Source organism: Centruroides sculpturatus, unplaced genomic scaffold (genome assembly GCF_000671375.1).
Source record: "Centruroides sculpturatus isolate CEXI.00-Female unplaced genomic scaffold, Cexi_2.0 scaffold983, whole genome shotgun sequence".
In the NCBI taxonomy this organism is placed as follows: Eukaryota; Metazoa; Arthropoda; class Arachnida; order Scorpiones; family Buthidae; genus Centruroides; species Centruroides sculpturatus.
Genome location: NW_019385180.1, coordinates 277,392 through 300,261, shown reverse-complemented (window position 1 = coordinate 300,261; position 22,870 = coordinate 277,392). Strand labels below are relative to the sequence as shown.

Genomic DNA, 22,870 nt, shown 5'->3' with positions numbered 1-22,870 from the left:
GAAACTGATGTTATTCGTTTATTAACTCTCGGAAAATGATATCAGCATGAATCATCTCCTTTCAAATGTATTGAATAGTTTAAAATCCTCGCAATTTAAAAAATTCTCACGTGTTTTTGTAATTATTAACTCAAAAAAATTACAAAAATTTGAATTTTTATTTAATTTTCAATTCAAAATTCAATTGCCGTACGGCATAACTATATATTTGTTTAGAAGTGAGCTTATTATTAATTGTTTATTCGTATTTTTATCATAAAATAAAGTCAAATTTCTTGTTTTATACAAGTTAAATAATAGTTTATTCTTACTTTTTATTTCATATTTTAATTACGAATAGTTTAAACTAGAGATTTGACGTCCAAAATATCTGTTGTTTACGTATTGTGGCGACTCACTGTTTACACAATTCTAAAGAAAAAATAAAATAAAATAAAAGATAATTATTAATATTGTTGAAAGATAAATCAGATTAGACCTTTACACATGAACCGTAAGTTATCTATTGCTTCTAAATTTAAAATATCGATAAAATATATCTACTGAGCGATACTCATTGTCTTGCAAGTTGTTTTGATTTAGCGATGTCTTTTGTTATTTTAATAACATAATGTATGAATTCTTGACAAATTCGTTTTGAAAATAAGACAACGCCATTATTGTGCCAGTGCTTTCAATTTTCGTCTTTCTGATAATTGATATTTCATTCAACCTATTGCATTTTCTCTAGAAATCTATCAGCTAGTATCGATAAATTAATTTAAAAATAAATCTGATCCTTATCTCTTTCCTCGTAAATGAATATCAAAGGTTCTAATTAGCAAAGATATATTTTTTTTTAAAGATTTTTTCTTGCTCTTTGGGTTTAAGAGGGACTTTCAGCAAACCCATTATGGGTTCAGTCAGGCTTACAATGGGACAACCGGATGGTGAGAGACGAGGCCAAGCATATTAAAACGGATCACCCCACCGAAAAATTCATGGGGTTTTTGGCCCATCCGAACAATAGGCTACCACTTAAACCACTCGGCATTCCGGCCGTTCGCAAACATTCTTAGAATAATTTAATTTATTCGGCGACTAGCAATTTTATATATTTCAGTCACGACGGAGGCTATTGAATTTTTATAAGCACTAGTCGTATTTTTTTTCTTTTTCTGACGAATCCAGCTCGACTTATTGATGATTATTCTCCGTGGCGCCAATAAAATCGATTATTAATCGATCATTAATGAGTTTGTCGAAAATTTCGATCTAACTTTTGGCAATTGGAAGGCGTTACAAATACAATATTTATTGTAAGCTTGGGAATAAATAATATTTATTTTTTAAAATGCTAAATTTAGAAAAAAAAAATGTTAAGTTTCATTAGCTTTTGCAATCAATATATTTCAAACATCAAAATTTACAATGGCGTATTTACAGATCCGACAGAATCGTAAATGGCATTTAAGGTTACTTGTATGTCATTATAACAACTTTTACAGTTATGAAAATATTCTTACACGACATTACTATATAAAATATAGAAAATCAAATAATTAATATATATTACTTTATTTATTGTTTACTATGTATAACAATTTGTTAATGATTACAAAGATTTGAGAAACAAATTGTTATACATTTACAGAACAATTTAAAAGGAGAATAGTCACGGCCCCTACACGACCTCTTATTACCTTATTCACAAGATCCAAGAGTTTGATAATTTTTCTAACTTTTTCACTCTACTTTTAGCAGTGGCGTAGCGTGGATGTCAGCCGCAGGGGGCGGAGGAAAATTTCGCCCCCCTTTATTTAGGTATCTCAATTTAAAAAACAAATTCAGTTTCATCACAGAATAAGTAATGAAAAATTCCGTGCTAGTGTTGCCACCTTATTAAAATCGCTGACCCGGGCGGCAGGTGAGGTTTGTTCGAATAGAAGTTCCTGACGCATGCGTATGTCATTTTGCAATGCGAAGAATAATGTGCAGTGCATGCTGGTTGTAAATCAGTTACAGCTAGCGACTAGGGAGACTTGGATAGGAGTAACGCAAGTGACCTAGCTGTATTGGATATTGCAGGTGTATATATATACGAATAATTCGTACAAGAAAAAAAAAAATAAATAAATAAATAAAAGGTCAACAGGTTGCGCACGATATCCGGCGAGTCGATTCCAGGACTATCCGGATGGATGGTAACACTATTCCGTGCTCATTTCAATCGGTCCGAGTCGTAGGTGGACGAAAATATGAAATAAAATGGTTCAAATTCTTACAAAATATTATTATTATTTATTGTGAAATTTTGCCGCCCCCTAAAAAGTGCCGGCCGGGCGGGCCGCCCCCACTACGCTACGCTACTGACTTTTAGTACGTGATCGCTTATTGGGTAACTCCTAGCTCTAACTCTCGACTATTAGTTGTAAGTACGGCTTTAGTGTACTTCTAGATAAGTCGGTTTCTGGATATTTATCACGAAAATTATCAGGTAACAATCAAGAACACAAGTGTTTTAATTTCGAATTTATTGCGCTAGCAATTGCTTAAAAATCTGAACTTTTTGTCTAATGTTTTTTCACTAGATTTATCTAAGTTAATAGAATTTTAAATAGGCTATTGTCCTTAATTACAATATATCTTATTCTGATTTTCTGTTACAATATTTAATACGTAAGATTTTTTTTTTTTGAATAAAATGCAAAAATAATTAAGAAATTTTTATATTATCTCTAAATTTACTCATTTCGAATATTTAAATTTTGTTATATGGCCGTATTCAGAAACAAAGATCAAGATTTGAAGTTAACCAATTACAATTCACTTTACTTTTGATACGTGAACGCTTATTGGCTAACTTCTAGCTCTCGATACTTGGATGTAAGTACAGTATGTTCATTAGTAATAAAATGTCATCTTTTCACAATTAAAACCAAGAATTTTTTTCGTACCAAAATTTCTTTTCATCGAAAATATCAAGAAACTTTATTAAAATAATAATAAAAAAGATTATAATGTTAAATTATATGAGATCTTAATTAAATATGAATATAGAAAATTAGGTTTGTAGAAAACAATGTAACCATCGATAATGAAGATCAATCATATTTGATGGAATGATAATGTTGTAAGAATGTCACTCAGGAGGATGATTCTATGAATAAAAATGTATAATGACTAAATAGTTATAAAATTGCGATTTCAGTATTTATTGAGAAATTTATTAGAAAATTAAACTAATAATGTTAAATGAAATTTCTGCTTAGAATTTAGAAAGTTCACGGTGACTTAGCTCATTTTTCTTGTTGCTAAATGAAATGCCACGTGAATGATGCAATGCAACAAGGAAACAATTTCTGAAAGATGAATTTTGAGTGAATTATCCAATTGATATTTGATTATTAGAGCATCCATACAAATTTTCCTCAGTTAAAGCCTAAGTACATACGATTAGACCACGGAATGAGTAAGCTCGTATAAAATGTAAAAAAAAAAAAAAAAGAAGAAGAAAGAAAGAGGATGGCTATTGTTATTTTCTAAAAGACGATGGAATTATATTCTCCGAAAGTGCAAACTAGTTTTTAGTTCTTTACAAAGTCTATTAAATTATTTTGATATACAATTCCACGTTTACGTAATTGATAATTATGGGTTGCGTGTAAATGTGAATAAATCAAAGTCGATTTTATCATATATGAACAGAAGAACGGAGGATAGTTTGTGTGATGTAATGTTACTAGGATATTTGAATAGAACTGAAATAGCTCCAAGGTAATTGATTGATGAATCCTAAACAATAAATTAAAGTTAGGAAGAATTATTTTTACAGACTTTCCTAACAAACGTGTGATAATTCCTACAGTATACTGGAATGTATCTCATTTTCTTACATTAAAATCAACTATCAGAATAATTAAATTTTTTAATAATAGTTTACAATAATTAACTGCAAAAAAAATCAGCTAAATTTGTATACATTTTATTTAAAATATAAGGTAAAAAACGTGAACATCTTTAGTAATTTTGTCTTGTATTTTAGAAGTAAAAGCAAGGAGGGCGAGAAAACTGTNATCGTTTTATGACGAGTAAAATTTTTTCGTCGCGTTCGCAGGTTTTAAGTAATGCATAAACCTTCGAGGCGCGAGGCATAGGCGGTGGCCCACGTCGTCCATGCCTTACGCCGCCCTTGGTCATAGAAATGATGTAATTTCAATATAAATTATTTATAAATACTGTACGTATGTCAAGTTATATTTTTATTACTACGTAAAATATATTTAAGAGTTTACGACCACTGTGCTGGGTGAGACGTTGTTAAAACAAAAAAAGTTATGCATTCCATCACGTACATAAACAGTGTCGTAATTCGCCAAGTGCAAATCAGCAAATTCGTAAAATTTTTGTTTATTTTGAACAGTCCGGATAATCGAAAATCCGGATAATGGAGGTCCGGATAATGGAGGTTTTACTGTAAATAAGATTTTTGCGGGAAAAAAATACCTAAGAATATTACAGGTGACGAAAAAATATTACTTAGATCAAGTAGGAGTGTATTACCGGAAAACAATAGAAAATGAACAGAGAAAAAATGAATTGAAATGAAAATATTTTTGGATGGATGCCAGTCTATAAGGGAAATGTCGTTAAGACATGGTTGAATGGATTACTTTAGTAACTATTTTCCTTTATTACGTTCGACTCGTTTAATCAGTTTTTATTACAACTTAAAAACGTCACAAAAGTATTTAACGAATAATAGAAAAATCAGCATCTTTAAGGAAAAAAAAAATTAAGTATTTCATCAACGGTTATTAACTAAAGTACAAGTATAGACAACCCACACATCATCATTATCAATTCTCAATAAATTTCAGTTCTCACGCTACAGTATTACCTACATAAAACTTAGACTATTCTCCTGTTATTCGAATTATATGATAATTTGAAGGACTGATATAGCGTAATCTTTATAAGTTATTGAGTGACTAATTCTTGACCTTGTGTAGTTTACATTCTAAGATGGCAAAATGATTCATAAACTCGAACTGACCATTTGAAATGATAGAAAATGTAGAAATTCTCTTTAATATTTTTGCCAATATTTTACCTTTTGCCAGCTTTTTAAAATGATGATAAAATAGCGTGTTATTTAAAATTATAAAGTTATAATTTTGCTATTAAATCGATTTTTATAACTAAATAGAAGTGTGGTTTTAAAATTAACGATAAAATAAATGCTGCCCGATCAATGATATCTTATCACCCATTGATAATATTCAAGGTGTGTGATATAAACATATTATTTACGCTACGGTTATTTGATTGAAACTAGCTTTCGAGTGAATTACTTTAAATATTTTTCAGGAAGTTTCGTATACACTTCACACTTCCGATCTATTAGTCACTTTATTGAAGATTTCGGGATCAATATTGACTCGGTAATTAAAAGTTTGTTGTATTTTTACTCTTCGCTTCTTTAAATAAACTCGAAATTTATTTAAATTTAATTTAAAATATTGATTTTATAGGTATGTTATTTAGTTGTAGTTTTCTATTACGGTTTTTTTATTTCGGATAAAATAAATTCTGTTGCTACGATAAAGCAAAATAGTTTAGTAGAAGTGCGGGGATTTGTAAAGACCATTGTTCGTTGATCTAGAAGTATGTAAAAGCTGATAAATCAAAAATAACATCCCATTGATAGCATATTACGAAACCAAAAGATTACCAACGTTCTAAAATATAGTACTTGAACCAATTCACGAATATTGCCAAGGACATAGGAACTGGAAACGATGACGAAAGCACGGATTACATAATTCAGAATTATTATTAAAATTTCGTTACTACAAAATTTAAACAATTAAATTTCTATTAAGAAACTTTTCGCGTTTATTTAATTTTTCTCTCCTAAAATAAAAAATAAAAATAAAAAAAAAATTTTCCGGGATTGAAATAGTAGATAGGTGACGTCACCGTCAATTCCTATGACGTCACGTCCGGTTATGTCTCGCGCCGTTTCCCGGCATTCGCGGACGGCATTCGCACGTTGGTTAGATATGGCTTCGGTTGTCACAAATGGCAACAAAACACACGTCCGAATTAATAACGAGAAAGTCAGCTGTTAAGTGATCGAAAAAAGAACGATCTATAATTGTTACATTAATAGATTAATATAATAATTAAATTTTTGTTTGAGAATTTACGATAATTGTCACGATGGAACCGATTCGACGTATTGGTTATTGGTGGAACGAAAAGAAGAGTAGAAAGTTTAACATGCCCGAATTTACTAGGATATTAAGGTGAGATTCTTAATTCGTTTCTTTTAAAATGTTTTATTTAAAAAAATTTTTTGTTACCTTCGGTAAAAGAAATTTGCGAATTTGACTTGACTAAACGATAAAGTTGTGTATTTGTATTCGCTTTATGTTGTCGAGTGGAATGACCCGAAACCGTTGTTTTTTCTCTTAACAAATTAAACTGTACGGTTTGAAAATTTATTTAGACGTGTAGCCGCATTGTCTGAAAGTAAAATAACAACTCCATGGGTTCATATTGTAAGACGAGACTCGCCCTGTTCCGTTTTGGGTCAAACATTATGTTGAAATGGTCAACCACGCCTTCGTTCTTTGGAATTTTTGCTTCATTTCTTTCGTTTTTCTCATTTTTCTATTTAAATTTTTACTTATAATCAACGATAATATCGCGTATTCGCACCATCTGTTAAGAATTTTCTCTTATATTTCTAAAAATTCTTATTGGTGTAGTTAAAAAATGATAACGTTTTAAAAACAAGAAAAATGATACGTACGGCCATAATTTAAATATGGAAATTAATCCGAGCATCTAATTAACGTAATCATGTTTTGAAATATTCCCCCTTTTTTTAAATTATTATAATCCAATTAAAATAGCAACAAATATTACAGTTTGAGTTTTTCAATACATTAGACTAAACGAGGAATATATTTTAAACTCAATGTGCAATTTATAATATAGGCTAGGCTGGTTTTTCATTCTGTAGACCTTGGATAATTTATTGGCCTACTTCTTATATATTCTGCAGTCTTATTACTTGTGACATCAATGTAAATTTATATTGTCTTTCTACATTTTTAAAACTAGCTGGCATCTGCTCTAAATGTATAAATGGTTTTCTCCAGATTTAGCTTAAAATATTAAGCAATACATAAATATTTTATTTGGCCAATATGAGCTCGATAGAATATAATTAATGTAAGCGTTCTTATGAAAATGAATGATACCTAATAATTTTCTATCTTGTCTAATAAAAATTAGTATTGAATTAATTGATACTGTATACAATTTTTATATATTTAATTCACTTATTAGTGATACAACAGATAAACTTCATCTTTTCTAAATGTATTAATTATTCTTAAGAAAATGCACGTGAAAAGTTTTAAATTTAAAACTTTTTTCCGAAAGTTCTGTTTGTATTTCTAAGTATTGGGATTAAATTAAGTTGTTCGTTTATAATGAATAATGACGTAGACATTTTAATTAGTTAATACTTTTGAAACAAAATATTTTGTCCTCATATAAACAAAAAAAATAATAATAAATTTCTACAAAATTTATATTGAAATGTGTCTACTCTATAATAATTTATATCTTGAAAACACAAATAATTTACAAAGAAGGAATCAATGTATCTCCACTTTTTTCCTATAGAATAAAATTTTAACAATAAGCTTCCTTTGTTCATATGTAGTACTGTCAAAACAAAAAAAAACTGTTGTTAATAATAAACTAGGTTGTAAATTATAAAATTTGATTAATAAATGGAATGATTTCTTTTTTAATAAATAGTTAGGTCAGACTATTTTAAATTAGTTATCTCATGTCTAAAGTTTATTTCAATTAAAAATCTCATTAAATTTTTTTCAAGTGAATTTTTAAAATATGTGCACTGTAACATGAGCAATAGAAATTTTATGAAAATTAATAAATAGGAATGTTAAGATGATTAAGCAATGTTTACAGGAAATAAAACTATTCCTGTGATACCTTTTTATCTTCCAGGAAAAATNGCAATTTAAAAAATTCTCACGTGTTTTTGTAATTATTAACTCAAAAAAATTATAAAAATTTGAATTTTTATTTAATTTTCAATTCAAAATTCAATTGCCGTACGGCATAACTATATATTTGTTTAGAAGTGAGCTTATTATTAATTGTTTATTCGTATTTTTATCATAAAATAAAGTCAAATTTCTTGTTTTATACAAGTTAAATAATAGTTTATTCTTACTTTTTATTTCATATTTTAATTACGAATAGTTTAAACTAGAGATTTGACGTCCAAAATATCTGTTGTTTACGTATTGTGGCGACTCACTGTTTACACAATTCTAAAGAAAAAATAAAATAAAATAAAAGATAATTATTAATATTGTTGAAAGATAAATCAGATTAGACCTTTACACATGAACCGTAAGTTATCTATTGCTTCTAAATTTAAAATATCGATAAAATATATCTACTGAGCGATACTCATTGTCTTGCAAGTTGTTTTGATTTAGCGATGTCTTTTGTTATTTTAATAACATAATGTATGAATTCTTGACAAATTCGTTTTGAAAATAAGACAACGCCATTATTGTGCCAGTGCTTTCAATTTTCGTCTTTCTGATAATTGATATTTCATTCAACCTATTGCATTTTCTCTAGAAATCTATCAGCTAGTATCGATAAATTAATTTAAAAATAAATCTGATCCTTATCTCTTTCCTCGTAAATGAATATCAAAGGTTCTAATTAGCAAAGATATATTTTTTTTTAAAGATTTTTTCTTGCTCTTTGGGTTTAAGAGGGACTTTCAGCAAACCCATTATGGGTTCAGTCAGGCTTACAATGGGACAACCGGATGGTGAGAGACGAGGCCAAGCATATTAAAACGGATCACCCCACCGAAAAATTCATGGGGTTTTTGGCCCATCCGAACAATAGGCTACCACTTAAACCACTCGGCATTCCGGCCGTTCGCAAACATTCTTAGAATAATTTAATTTATTCGGCGACTAGCAATTTTATATATTTCAGTCACGACGGAGGCTATTGAATTTTTATAAGCACTAGTCGTATTTTTTTTCTTTTTCTGACGAATCCAGCTCGACTTATTGATGATTATTCTCCGTGGCGCCAATAAAATCGATTATTAATCGATCATTAATGAGTTTGTCGAAAATTTCGATCTAACTTTTGGCAATTGGAAGGCGTTACAAATACAATATTTATTGTAAGCTTGGGAATAAATAATATTTATTTTTTAAAATGCTAAATTTAGAAAAAAAATTTTGTAATTATGATATTACATACTTTTTATTGTTATTAAAACTTCAACTGCTTTATAAAACTTGAAATTATTGATATTTACAGATGTAAAAATGTATATGGTAAAAACCTGAAAAATATACACTGTGTTTTAGCTAAAATGTGTGTTTTAAATGGATAAAAACAAGTACAGGTGTGCTTTACATTTAATAAAATCATTGCAGTTTTATTTCTGAAAATTTATTAAGGTGTGGAATATTCTAGGAAAAACAGGATGTTTTGAATTAGCATCTAATGCTAAAGCAAAAATAGTTACATAATTGTCACACAAAAATATATTGCTGTTCTAAATCATCATCTCTCGATAATGCTTTTAATTCCGGATAATAATTCCCTACAAAATGTAGAATTGTTAATAATTTTTTTATATAAACTAGTTTTATTATTAATCAGCAAATAATTTAGGAACTAATATTTTGTATGTAAACAATGATCTGATGTATGTTGTAGTAGTTATTTAAGAGAAACAGCCATACTTGGTTGAGTCACCCTGAATAAAAGTTAGTAACAGATCCCAAACAATTCATTATTACTATTATTATTATTCTCTCTTCAGGCATATCCTATGTTGTTTGACAAAAACTGCAGATACGTTGAAATAATTACAAAATTGTTTTCATTGTTTTTAATTTTTATTTAAATAAAAATCAACTTTCTCTCATGTTTGAGATATTCCTAGATAAATATTTGAATCTAAAAAATTATTTGTAAATTGAAGTTATTTAATATTTTATCAGTTTAACTAAATTAATAATAATATGACATTTTTTTAATTGTATAACTTTCATAATCAAAAAAAGTAATACAAATAAACCATATTCTGTGCATCATGAATATGTAGTAGCCTAGCAATAAACAATTATGCTGAATAATTAAAATTCATCTTGCAGAGTCAAAGAAAAGGGAACAAACGTAGCAAATTTTACATGATTATAATAGATAAATGTAATGGTTGTGTTATTTTATTTAAATAAAACATGTAAAATTGAAGATGATTAAGTTATTTAATGAAATTGAGAAACTTGTTACTGTGTATTTAAATTACTATAACTTAACCTAAACTATAAAAGTTTAAAATTATTTATTAATTAGAAATATTTTGAGGATTCTTTTTCCATTTTCCTTAGATTCTCATACATTTGTTCATTAACAAGTACAGAGAGTGCATTTATCAATTATAAAGATATTAATTTCAATTTTTTGGTATTATTTCGGTATATATTTAATATTTTTAAAGAAGCAAATATTACTAAAATAATAATTTATTTACTTTTTTGATATTAACATATTTTTAAAATGAAAATAACCCAAAATAACTAAGATACTTATATCTTACATCACTTACAAGAACATATTTTGCAGTGGATGAAAGGTGATCCACAAATGAATCAATAAAAAGAAGTAGCTGTTTACAATCAAGTTTACAAATGAGGTTGTTTATAATTCAGAAACTAACAGGTCAATATAAAATTCTAAGTACTGGATGATCTGTTTTGCAATATTGATACTTCTGTATCAGTAATTACTTTTAATACTAATTTACTATTAATTACTGTCATTTTTTGGAAATATGTATCATAGTTTTATATGATTTTATGTATTTAACCAACACACAAATTTTAAAGATTATTAAAGAAATATTTTGTTTCTGCTTTAACAATGTTGTTAGATTTTTATAAAAAAAAAAAGAATGAGATCACTGATATAATATTTTCATGTCGTCTTAAATGCAGTTTACTTTTCTTTCTGGATGCAAATAAGAAATTGGAGTTTAGGTTATAGAAATTAGTTTATTGGAACAAATATAGTTAAGTGTCATATTTACAATAACAACATTAAACAGGCTTACCCTATTTTTGGTTATTAAAATTGTTAGTAACACACTTTTTTTAAATTAGCTTTAAATATATCTTTATTTAAACACTGATTGATATGAGGAGGGACTTAATAATTGAATTTTACTGATATTTAATTTTATACTAATTTTTTTTTTATTAAGAACAATGAATTAATAAAGTTTAGCAATTTCTCAAAAAAATTAAATATAAAAGAAATTGAGCATTGTTTTTTGTAAAAGATGATTAATTTAGTTATGTATTTTCAATGAAAATCACATGCATAAGAGAATTAAAAATATGATGACAAAGTTATTTTATTACTGGATTGGTTATGCAATATGATACTGTTACATTAAAATAAGTATTACTGTATAAATAAGCATTTAACATCTACCTGCTTACTGTTTTCATTTCCTTCTTCATTGACAGTTCTGTTTTAAACTCTTATAAAATTCCTATTTATGCATTATTCACTTGAAATAATATTTGAGACTTGAATTGATAATTTCTTGCCAACCTTGGAAATTTTTCACTGGTGTGAATCGTTTCAAACAGAAATGTTTTTCTAATTACTTTTTTTACTTCACTTCCTGTCCTGTTACTATTTTTAATACATGTATTTCATATGTATTAATTGAAATCTTATTGTAAATGCTATTGAAAATAAGTTTTCATTTTCATTGATATAAATTAAGCTAGGGAAATTATTTAATCTTAATTTAATATTGCCAAATATCAAATTATTTTACTGTTATTTTTCAAATTGTAATAGTCAAAATAGTTTTCTAAATATTTAGACAAACATTTTTTTTTTAATTAGTCATTATTGTATTTACAATTATTCAAATTATGGAATTTTGTTATTAATGTATAAATTTTTTCTATAAATATTTTAATTTCTTTAAAATTCTATAAAATTACAATTAACGTTTTATGTTCATGTAATAAAAAAATTTTCCTGAAACTTTATTTGAATGTATAGAATATAATCATCTAATATTATTAGATTTATCTTCTATTTTTCTGTATTATGATAACAAGAATGTCTGTCTTATCTGCAAAGTATCATTTCAGTGCAGGATCAACTACATTATATTGTTAAAAATTTCATTCTTCCAAGAATATATTAAACTTATTTATGTAAAATATTTTTTTGATTGGTTTAATATTACATTCATTGTTAGTAAATTTAAATTTGAGATTTGCCATATTAAAAATTTTATAGTAATTTATTTATTATGTTTAAATTTTAGATTATAATTCTGTTATTACTCAGATGTGAAAAAATTCTTTAAAAGTGTGTATGTAGTTGTTGGTATGTAATTGTATCATGTTGGTGGATTATGTTCTATTTACTTGATATTGCTGCCTAATACTAAGCAGAAGTAAGGGCAAATGATTGCTATGGTTACACTCTGCTCGTGTATATCTAGAGTATTTAAAAATTTCCTATGTAGTAGTAGTGGTAAGAGATTGTTTACCTATGAGTAAAAAGCTTTCATTATAAAATCTAAAATATTTAAACAAAATATAAAACCAAATCTATATGCTGATCATTATGTTAATATTTTGTGTCATAATGCTAGTCTTTGCATTTGTACTCTATTTGTACCAATTTATAGCAAACTCATTGTCCTATTTTGAACTATCAAGTGATTGTAACTAAAGTATCCCTATTCAACACTGTCTAGAGATATATTTATCAGTTCAAATACAACCAAATTGGTATGGTGACATTTCAGAACTTGCAGAAGACATTTCTATGTATGATAACTCACCACTATGGCATTTTTGGTACTGCAAGCAACAAAAAAACTTTTGCATGAGCATGCGTCAGCCAAGTTTTGGGTATGAAAGTAGCCACAACTGTTAAATGTCATTCTTATCAGCTACAACAGCTATCATCGTGCCAGAATGTGCATTTCTTGTAAAACTGTAAAGCTATTTTATGAAAATCAAAATGCACAACTTTACTTTGAGAATGATATCGTAAGAATTTCTGCTGAGGATCATCCATAAGCTCCTAGAAGAATGCTTGCTTGAAGAACTGGATGTCTGGGATTCAATCCAGTTGATGGTACAAACTTATAATTTCATGAGTCATTGAAGATGTTACCACAGCTGTTGTTTGACAGTCAATGAATAATATTGCAGACTCTAGTAGTGCATATGCAGTATCATTGGTAGTTGGATATATCTTATGGCACAGTGTGGAAGTGTAAGTTTGCCGACGTTAAGGGGGATACAGTTTATCTCGCGTCAGAATGAGCCTAAGGGAAACCGCGTATGTGGGCGGTGGCGAAGGAGGCAAATGATGTACAAGTGTTTTACAAGATAAAACCCGTTTATTTGTTCGAATTCATGCTTACATCGATAATGGACAATTCCAAAATCTCGGTGCTCCTGGGAACGGCGAAAGTTCGTGTGATGGGTCGCAGTTCGGGCGGACGAGAAAGATATCTGGACGAAGCAGAAGTTCGTTGTTACGTTGCGGCGTCCTCGGTGATCGGCGGATGCACAACACAATTTAAATCACCACTGTAGGCTTAATCCGGAGGAGACTCTCTTTCGACCTTGAAGTTCCGATTTTTATAGTTTTTCCCCCACTGTTCGCATTTCGGATTGGTCCCTCGTCCCATTCCTCGCTTCCCGATTGGTCTCTCCTTTGTCTCCAGGTGCAAGATGAAACCTTTTCGGGTCGCGGGAAAGGTCTGATTCGAGGTGTCCATCTGATACCTCTTTGTCGACTCTGCTCGGTGACTGTTTATAAAACAATAACACCTGCACTCATAACTCAGGCCGTTGTTTATACCATTTTTTGATGTCTAAGAATTTAACGATCATTTTCATCTATCATTTATCAAAAATTTCCCTTTTTTTTTTTTTTGTTCGAAAAGGTTTATCTCAGCCAACATTTTATAGACACGTGAGTCAATGATCTACCTATTTATGAGTGCTCGTGTTAGAGTTTGTCTTCCGCTAAGACCTTAACAGATAGTTTGACACATACTCGAACAGTTCCGAGTCTCGTTGTTTACATCTTGTGTTGTTCAAGAATTTCACGGTTTACTCGAGTTCGAACCTCGTCTGGAAACTCACAGAAGGTATTGAGAAATTTCATGCATTGTTATCCATACAAGATAAGCCACAACTAGCATAGTAGTTGTTTGCTGCCAACAGGGAAATGAAACTGATCTTTGCATTGATCTTTCTTGTCAGAATGGAAGAGGATGTGATCTGCCATGAAATATCCTGCAGCATGACGAGGCCAGGTTTCACCTCAGTGGAATAGTAAGCACCTATAACTGTTGTATTTGGGTATGGAAAACACGAGTGTTTTCCAGTAGATTCTATTGTACTTACCTGAAATAATCTGGTGTGAATTTACAGCCATATTTATTCTTGGACCATTTTTCTATGAAGAAGCTAGTCCCAATGGGCTTGTGTCATGCTTTGTGATGGCCCAAGATAGCAAGAGATTATCAACATCTGTCATACTCCAACTGTAACAGCCAGAATGACCTTTATTCAACCATTTGCATGCAATATGGTGGTGCTTCCACATATTGGATGCTGTATACAGCAATTTCTGTGGCAACATTTCACTGATAACTGACATGACACTCCCTTCAATCTTTAACTGTTAAAACTTTAGCATCAGTGCCCCTTATGTACAAGTTACCATGCCAAATTTCATTACTTAATTATTATCCCATTCTGAGATATTAAATGAAATTAGACAACTGATTAGTTGTGTGTTTCCTACACCTGGCCATCTTGTTCTCTGAATCTCTATGATTTTTGGTTGTATGGGTATCTAAAAAGTATGGTTTATTGAGGACATATTATAAATTTAGTAACCTTGAAAGACAATATTACACTATGTGAGAAGCATCACAGCAGATCATGTATGGTTAGCTGTCAAACACTCTTTATCTCCTTCAGGTTTTACATCTTCAAAATGGGGATCACATTGAAAATTATTCTCTGCATTGCTAAGGTCTCTGTACAGCACAAGTGTCTTGTACAAATAAAATGTTGGTTGCTTGCAGTGCCAAAAGTGCCATAATGATGAATTATTCGTTTTATTAGTAAATTTTTTGTATGAAAATATCTTCCACATGTCCATACAAAAAATTTAATAGTAAAACATACCATACCCTTAAATGTCACTATACCAGATTTGATTACATTTGGACTGCTAAATAACTTTCTAGATAGAGTTGAATAGGGATACTTTAATTACAATTATCCAGTATATTATTCATATAATTTGACATGTAGTTGTGATTGTTGGAATATCTGACCTTCAATTTTAATTTATTTATTAAATCTATCTATGTTTATATTAGTTAGAATAAACTGTAATTTGTAAATCTATATTTTATTATGTTTGTACAATCAGGTATTATTTAAGAATTTAAGTATCAGTATTTATACATATTTTCTGATAAAAGTCATTTGTAGATTCATACAAGCAGAGATCTGTCAAAATTAGAACAGGAGCATAGATTCATCTTTCAAAATTTAAGATTTATATAAATTTATAAGAAATTATAATTTGGAGTAGATTAAATATTGCCAACAAATGCAGTTTGATCATAACAAATGTTTTAGTTTACAATGTTTTATCTTAATTTAACTATTTTGAATTCAATTAAGGATATTTTTGGAGTAATTTATTACGAAGTATAAACTTTTATTTGTATTTTTAATTGCTAAATTTCTGCTAATTTTGAATTTGTTCTCATAAATTTAAAGAATAGTTACTTTCTTAAACTGCAGTAAAAACTGTTTATAATGTATTATATTATCAATAGAAATATCTGCATATCAGGAATTCTGTATTATTAATAAAGATAGTGAATAAGTGAATTAATAAAATTTTAGTGATGGTAAGAATGTATTAGTTTTAAGTAGTATGAATGAAAGTGTCTACTTTAATACAAGCATAGATTAATAGATCAATACCAATATTTAATGAACTAAATTTGATTTTTATACTATTTTGTAATATTAATAAAGGAAAGTATTATTTATTTTAATAAAAAAAATTTATTTTGTAGGTCTGCTGGACTTAAATTAATCAAGGTAAGAATTTATGTTATAAAACGTTAGCTTAAGTGAAAATTAGATAAATAACAATTTATTACAATAAATTTAATTGCAAATTAACTATAAAAAAAATCATTCAAAAATGAAATTGTATATGCATAATAATAATAAGATATACATATTTTGTAATTATTTATGAGTTATTTAACCTATTTTTAGTCTGGATAAAAGTTTCAATGTTAGATTTACATCATTTCCTCATCAATAACAACATTTTAGTTTTTAATTTCATATTATATTAATTGATTTTAAATCATTAAACTGATGGTTTTTTTCATGTTTATTAAGTAATTGTAATACAAATTTTTGTTACAATGGCTTAACGTTTTCAATTTTTTATATTGTTTATTTAAACATGAATGAAATGACATTAAAACTTTATTATTTGAAAATAACAATTTCTTATATATTGAAAAGTTATTTTGAATCATTTCTATTAATACTTGTACAATTATATTTTCAATAGCTTCAAAAGTAATGCTACAGTGAACATTTTGAATTGTGTATTATCTTAAAATTGAATACAAAATATTTCATTCTATTGTGTGTAAGGGTGTAAATAACATATTGCATGTTTTATTACTAACCAAAGCCAATGCAGGAAATCTATTGAGTTGTATAATACACATACATGCATGCACGTTGTGGGACGTGTGTCTGGTAGAAAATAGTATAATTTTTGAACAATTTATTAGAAACAAGTTGTGTTTGAGAGTTTGATAACAGAGGAATGATTTGTGCATGTTGTACATTGTACATGTATCAAAACAATAAACATGGTATTTGGTCCCAGATAGATAGCTCTGGATGCGCTGGAAAAGGCTAGAGATGGTATCAGATGGTCTTCATAGAGCCCCAAAACCTTATTTAAACCTCTTAGACTTTGCAATATTGGGGGCAACTAAAGATAAGATTTGTCTCTCAAATGGAGAACCTTCAGACTCTTCAAGAGTATATAATAGATTCAATAAAAGGAATTTCAAGTGGTCAGACACCTGTATTATTGACCAATTTTATGAACACCTCCAGAATTTGATTGTATCAAATGTTATATAAACAAAAAAAATGTAATAGACATGAGGCAGATTTTGAACAAACAACTACATTGGAAATTTTTCTGAATAATGATTTACAGAACTGATTTGAATTTAAAATTTAGTTGTTGTTCTTTAAAAACATTTTCTTTAATTTTTTTTCTATTCTCTTTTCTATTTACTATTTTAATCTAAAAAGTCAGCGTGATATAAATTTCTGCAATATTCCAGTAAAACAAAAAATTCATATATTAAAATATAAAATACTTGAAATTGGCATAAGACTTTGCAAAAGAAGTCTTACGTGATTATATTATTAAAGATGTTAGTCTAAATAAAATTATATTTAATAACTATATTTGGAGAATCTTTGTAAATATAAGGTTTCAAAGCATTTTTATAATATCTAATTCTAAATTTACAATGGTAAAAATAGATTAACACATTAGTTTTTATATCAGCATCCACAAAAATCATTTTGTCACTAATAATGATTCTTTTATTGAAATAAAATTTTTAATTTTTATATATAAAATTTTATTATTATATCAATTTCAAAATTCTTTTGAATAGTTTTAATTTAATTTTCATAAGTTAACAGTGATGAGTATTGTGCTAATTCTGATGTGATCATTTATTAATTTATTTAATTTTAACAATTAATTTAATAAATAATTTACATAAGAAATCAAAAAATATTCTCCAAATTAAAATTTGCTATTTCCCTGTAATTAATTTAGAATTTCCTTAATATTAATATTAAGAAATCACATTTTATATCATATCAAGAATACTTTCACTAACCAAATTTTGTGCTTTTAAAATTTTTACCCTTCAGCAGTACAAATATTATGAAATTTATCATAAAGATTTGTTAAGTTTTTTACAAAGTCAAAGAAAATTGCAAAGAAAGTCAATAAAATACATACAGTAATACCCCGAACTTGCAATAGGTGGGACCGAGTGATAACCGCATAAGTCGAATTCGCGTAAGTCTGGGTATAATTTTGCAATTTGTGTAAAATCCAAGTTGGATGTATTTAAGCTAATAAATGTTCTCGTTAATCTTATCTCTTCTTTTGATTCGTTCACGGTTACAAGAAATCACCACATAGTCTCTCGAGTCTCCTTAGATATAACAAACACAGAAATAAATAACACAAAATAAATTGTAGCTATGTGTCGATTCCGCACGGCACGTCAAAACATGTAAGCTAAACAATAATGTGGGGGGAGTGAGTAATCGTGAGTTGCGTGGCGCTCAAACAAAAGACGAATCGATGAGATTTGAAAATCGTGTAACTCCAGGTTCACATAAGTGAGGTATTACTGTATTTATTTCATTTAAAATTATTTCAAATTGTTCATTTTGATTAATTCTTTAACATGCAAGTAATTTATGTTGCTAGTTATTAAATATATTAATGGAGTATTTCTGAAAAGGTTTACATTTTTAATTGTTACTTATAAAGACAACTTTTTAATAATTAAAATTTCTAAGATCATGTTTCTCTCACACACTTTCTTTCTCCCATCAAATTAACAATACCTTGCAAAACAAAATATAAAGCTGAAAAGCATTAGCGTATAATAAACTGTGCTTACATTATAATATAATAATTAAGCATAATAGGAAATATCATAAATTAAAAATAATTCCATTCGTTTATAAAAATTTAATAAACTGATCACTTTATGATGGTGTGATAGTGATGCACAGTTTATATGTCATTTAAACTTTGAATTTTGATCCATTCCCACACTAGAAAGATCCTGTGCAATACTTTCTATTGATGCCAGGCAACGGCATCATCCACCCAGCATAGGTAACTGCCTCTGGGGTTCAAGATTTAGTAATTATTTATCCGGGTTTGTGTCCCGTTTAAAATTGGACTGACCAAGATGATGAACATTATGGAGTAAATTTTATAAGGAATATTCAAAAGGAAAATGTACTGGACCAACCTCAGAAATATATGCTGAAGAAAACCATTTGCAGAAGAATTTGATGCTATCAACATCATTTTACACAAGGATTCAGTCTGAACATGATTTTGTGTATACAAAGACGTATAAATGCATAAAGACACTAGTTTGAGCATCTTCTGTATGTTTAAATGATGTTAGATTCTAACAAGCATCATTTGCCTAAATTCACTTTGTTTCTAGTGAGTGGGATTGATTTTACATGGGACACAAATTAATAATACAGGGTGTATTATGTAATTTAAAAATTCAAAATTTGAGATATTAGAATTTTATATGGAACCTGTATTAATAGCAGTTAAATAAATAAATAACATATTCACAGTAATTACTTATTTATGATTAATAACTACTGTCACTGAATTTCATATATATAATCTCCATATTCAATTTTTAATGAATCTGTTATAAGCCGAAAATATGGTATGTAGCTATTGTAAGTCAAGAAGCATCTGTACTATATAAATGATTTATTTTTTCTTTAAAAATTATAATTACTGAATTTATATAATTTGTGTTATAAATACTGTAATAAATTGCAACTTTTTTTCTGAATGAATTTTTTGTATTTTATAGAAAATAACCACCACTGTTCTATAATTTATTCTTTGTAACAAATCATATACAGTAAAATGTATTGTTAGAAATGTTAAGTTTTTACATTGTTTTTCTATTGAAAACAATACATAGAGAACATTAATAATATAATTAAAAAATTCAATTACATATAGTTTTGTTATTGTTATTTTTCTAATTTTATTCTTTCATTTATAAGTATAAAATATTAATTCAAAAATGATTGATAATTGTTTTTTTCAAAAGCAATACATACTTGACACCAAAAATTACATAACTAAGAAACACTGTCTTTCGGCATTAAATACTTTAATAACTTCATACAAGTAACCATACTACTACTATTGACACTGTATCAATGTCATCTTCAGGCAAAGAAGAATGTATATGGAACATAGTTATAACATTTTTTTTTTTTTTTTAACTTTTTGACATAGTAAAAAGAACGCATTTAAAATTCTTTCACATCATTAAAGTTTTTCTAATGTGTCAATGTACTTTTTTAAAAACTTTTTATAACTACATTCCATATATGCTCTTCACCTCAAGATGGCATTGATAGTGTTGAAAGTACTAGCATGGCACTGCTTTTATGAAGTTACTAAAATACAATGTACTTTAATGTTTATTAATTAAACATTAAAGTACATTAATGTGTTTCTCTTATTAGTTATGTAATTATTTTGCTATTAAGATCTTCCAATTAATTGCTTATACAGCAAAATAATTTGCAAAGGATAAAATTTAGATGTAATAACAATAACAAGTCTACTAGTTCATATTTATTTCATGTAGTTTATAATTTATTTCAATTAAATTACAATGGAAAATAAATACTTATTTAGATATTTTGATTTATAAAGAACTTATTTAAATATTAGATTGATTTGGAAAAACCTTTAGAAGATCAAGGTCCTTTCACTGCTATCATTCACAAGTTAACCGATGTGATCGTGAGAGGAGACCGTGGCGACGAAGCAGCAAAACAAGCATATTCTGCATTTAAGGTAACAAACAACAGAGTTTTGTAGCAATGGTCAAAAGAATTACTTTGTCTGTCATAACTATCATAATTTACTTTAGAAATACATCGGCCAACATCGCAACATTATTATGATTGATCCATTACAAAATGTTGAAAAACTTCTGTATAGATATTGTCAATATAAGCTCATTGAAGAAAGTGAATTGGGCAAAGCAGGTATGTACTGTATATTCTTATTTCATGATGATTTTTATTAAGAAAATTTTATTAAATATTTATTATTACAGATGGTGTATTTACACCAGCATTTGCAGAATTAACGTCAACTGATATCGAAGAAAATATTAAAAAGTTAAAAGCAGCAGGTGTTGAATATCCCTTTGGTAATATAATTTTCAATATCTGTTATAAATAAAACTTAATTGGGCAATAATAAATACTATCTTTTTAGTCTGTAAACCATCTTTGGCACATGGTTTAAGTTATGCACATCAAGTAAGTACTTGATCTTTAGTAGTAAATTTGTGTTATATATTTCTATATAATTTATTATATTATAGATGTCTCTTATTTTTGGAGAACATGGACTAAAAGATATCACCCCACCCTGTGTTGCCCAAACATTTATTATTCATAATGCTATCTTATACAAATTATTTGTAATTGGCTCTAATTATTTTGTTATTGAAAGACCTTCTCTAAAGAATTTCACTGCTGGAAGTATGTATTTAAATTTGTTAAAAATTATTATTGTCGCAATTAAAATGATTTATTAATTACTAAACTATCTTAGATTATCCAACAATCCGTTTCAACAGCCACGATATTTCTAAACCACACTCTGCTTCTTCTTTAACCGAGGTGATTATCAAACTAGATCAGCCATTAGTAAGATGAGAGAACTACATTGTATCCCATACTAATGATTTTTATTTCAGCTTGATTCGGTTGATGAGGATTGTCCTATTATCAAACCAGATAAAGAATGCCTTGATCGTATTGTAGATATCACACGACAGAAACTTGGATTGAATTTACTTGGAATTGACGTTATTGTCGATAACAGGACTGGAAGATATGCAATAATTGATATGAATGCATTTCCAGGTAACTTTTTCTCCTAGAATTTAATTACATCCATTAATTTATAGCTATAATTTTAATTCTAAAATTGCTCTGGACAAACAGGTTACGATGGCGTCGATAATTTCCTCGATCTTCTCTGTGATTTAATACTCACAGAAATCAGGAGGTTGCAGCCATCAAACAAAGAAATTAATGGAATTATAGAACATACTAACCATTCTTTTTCTTCTGGGACCTACAAGGGATATCAGCTTTCGATATCTCCTGTCGATCATTCCACAGAAACCAAGCTATATGACGTGAATGAAATTGCATATGGCATTTCTCCAACAGCACATAATCTAATGTATCAGTTGGAACAAACAGGACATATGTCCCTCCCATTAGCCGATTATCCTAATATATTTGATACCTCAATTGTGCCTGAGAATATTAAATGGAATCAGTCTATAGATCCTACAATAAATTCCCTGTCTGTAGAAAAGTTGTTAACTCCTATAGACAGCAGTCAAGAAGATTCGGGAATTGATACGTCAGATTCCTGCGACGAAAAGAAAAATAAAGTGGTACCGCCAAGGATAACAAAACGTCAACATTCCCGTGGCCACGCCACAATTACTGCCAGTCCCACATCTAAGGAATCGTAAAAGAATTTTTTTGTCAATTTATTTTTAACGGCCATAATTGTTGGCAGGTTTTATATGTGGACTTGTTAAAAAAATAATTATGCTTTATATAAAATTATTATGGAACCAACATATACTAAATTATATAGATGTGTGGCCGAACTTATGATGTGGATTCCGGTGTTCTTTACTATATCATGGAATTATTTATTTCATATTAAAATTTCTTTTTTTAAAATGTGGACAAAATTTGCTTTGTGACTTTTTTAGACTTAATAT

General features: G+C 28.2%; 1 protein-coding gene across 2 annotated transcripts; it reads left to right on the top strand.

Annotated features, from left to right (window-relative positions):
• Positions 1-2,363: 2,363 nt before the first annotated feature.
• On the top strand, positions 2,364-22,840 carry LOC111635823 (inositol-tetrakisphosphate 1-kinase-like). Of its 2 annotated transcripts, none has more exons than XM_023380925.1 (10): positions 2,364-2,476; positions 16,250-16,274; positions 20,776-20,901; positions 20,978-21,095; positions 21,167-21,262; positions 21,331-21,374; positions 21,440-21,599; positions 21,673-21,740; positions 21,818-21,986; positions 22,068-22,840. In XM_023380925.1, exons 4-10 carry the CDS (start codon positions 21,008-21,010, stop codon positions 22,610-22,612), a joined length of 1,170 nt encoding a protein of 389 aa, XP_023236693.1. In that variant the 5' UTR covers positions 2,364-2,476; positions 16,250-16,274; positions 20,776-20,901; positions 20,978-21,007; the 3' UTR covers positions 22,613-22,840. The 2 variants fall into 2 exon arrangements, with proteins under 2 accessions (XP_023236693.1, XP_023236692.1); XM_023380924.1 differs by lacking the exon at positions 2,364-2,476 and adding an exon at positions 6,012-6,290.
• The last annotated feature ends 30 nt before the right edge of the window (positions 22,841-22,870 follow it).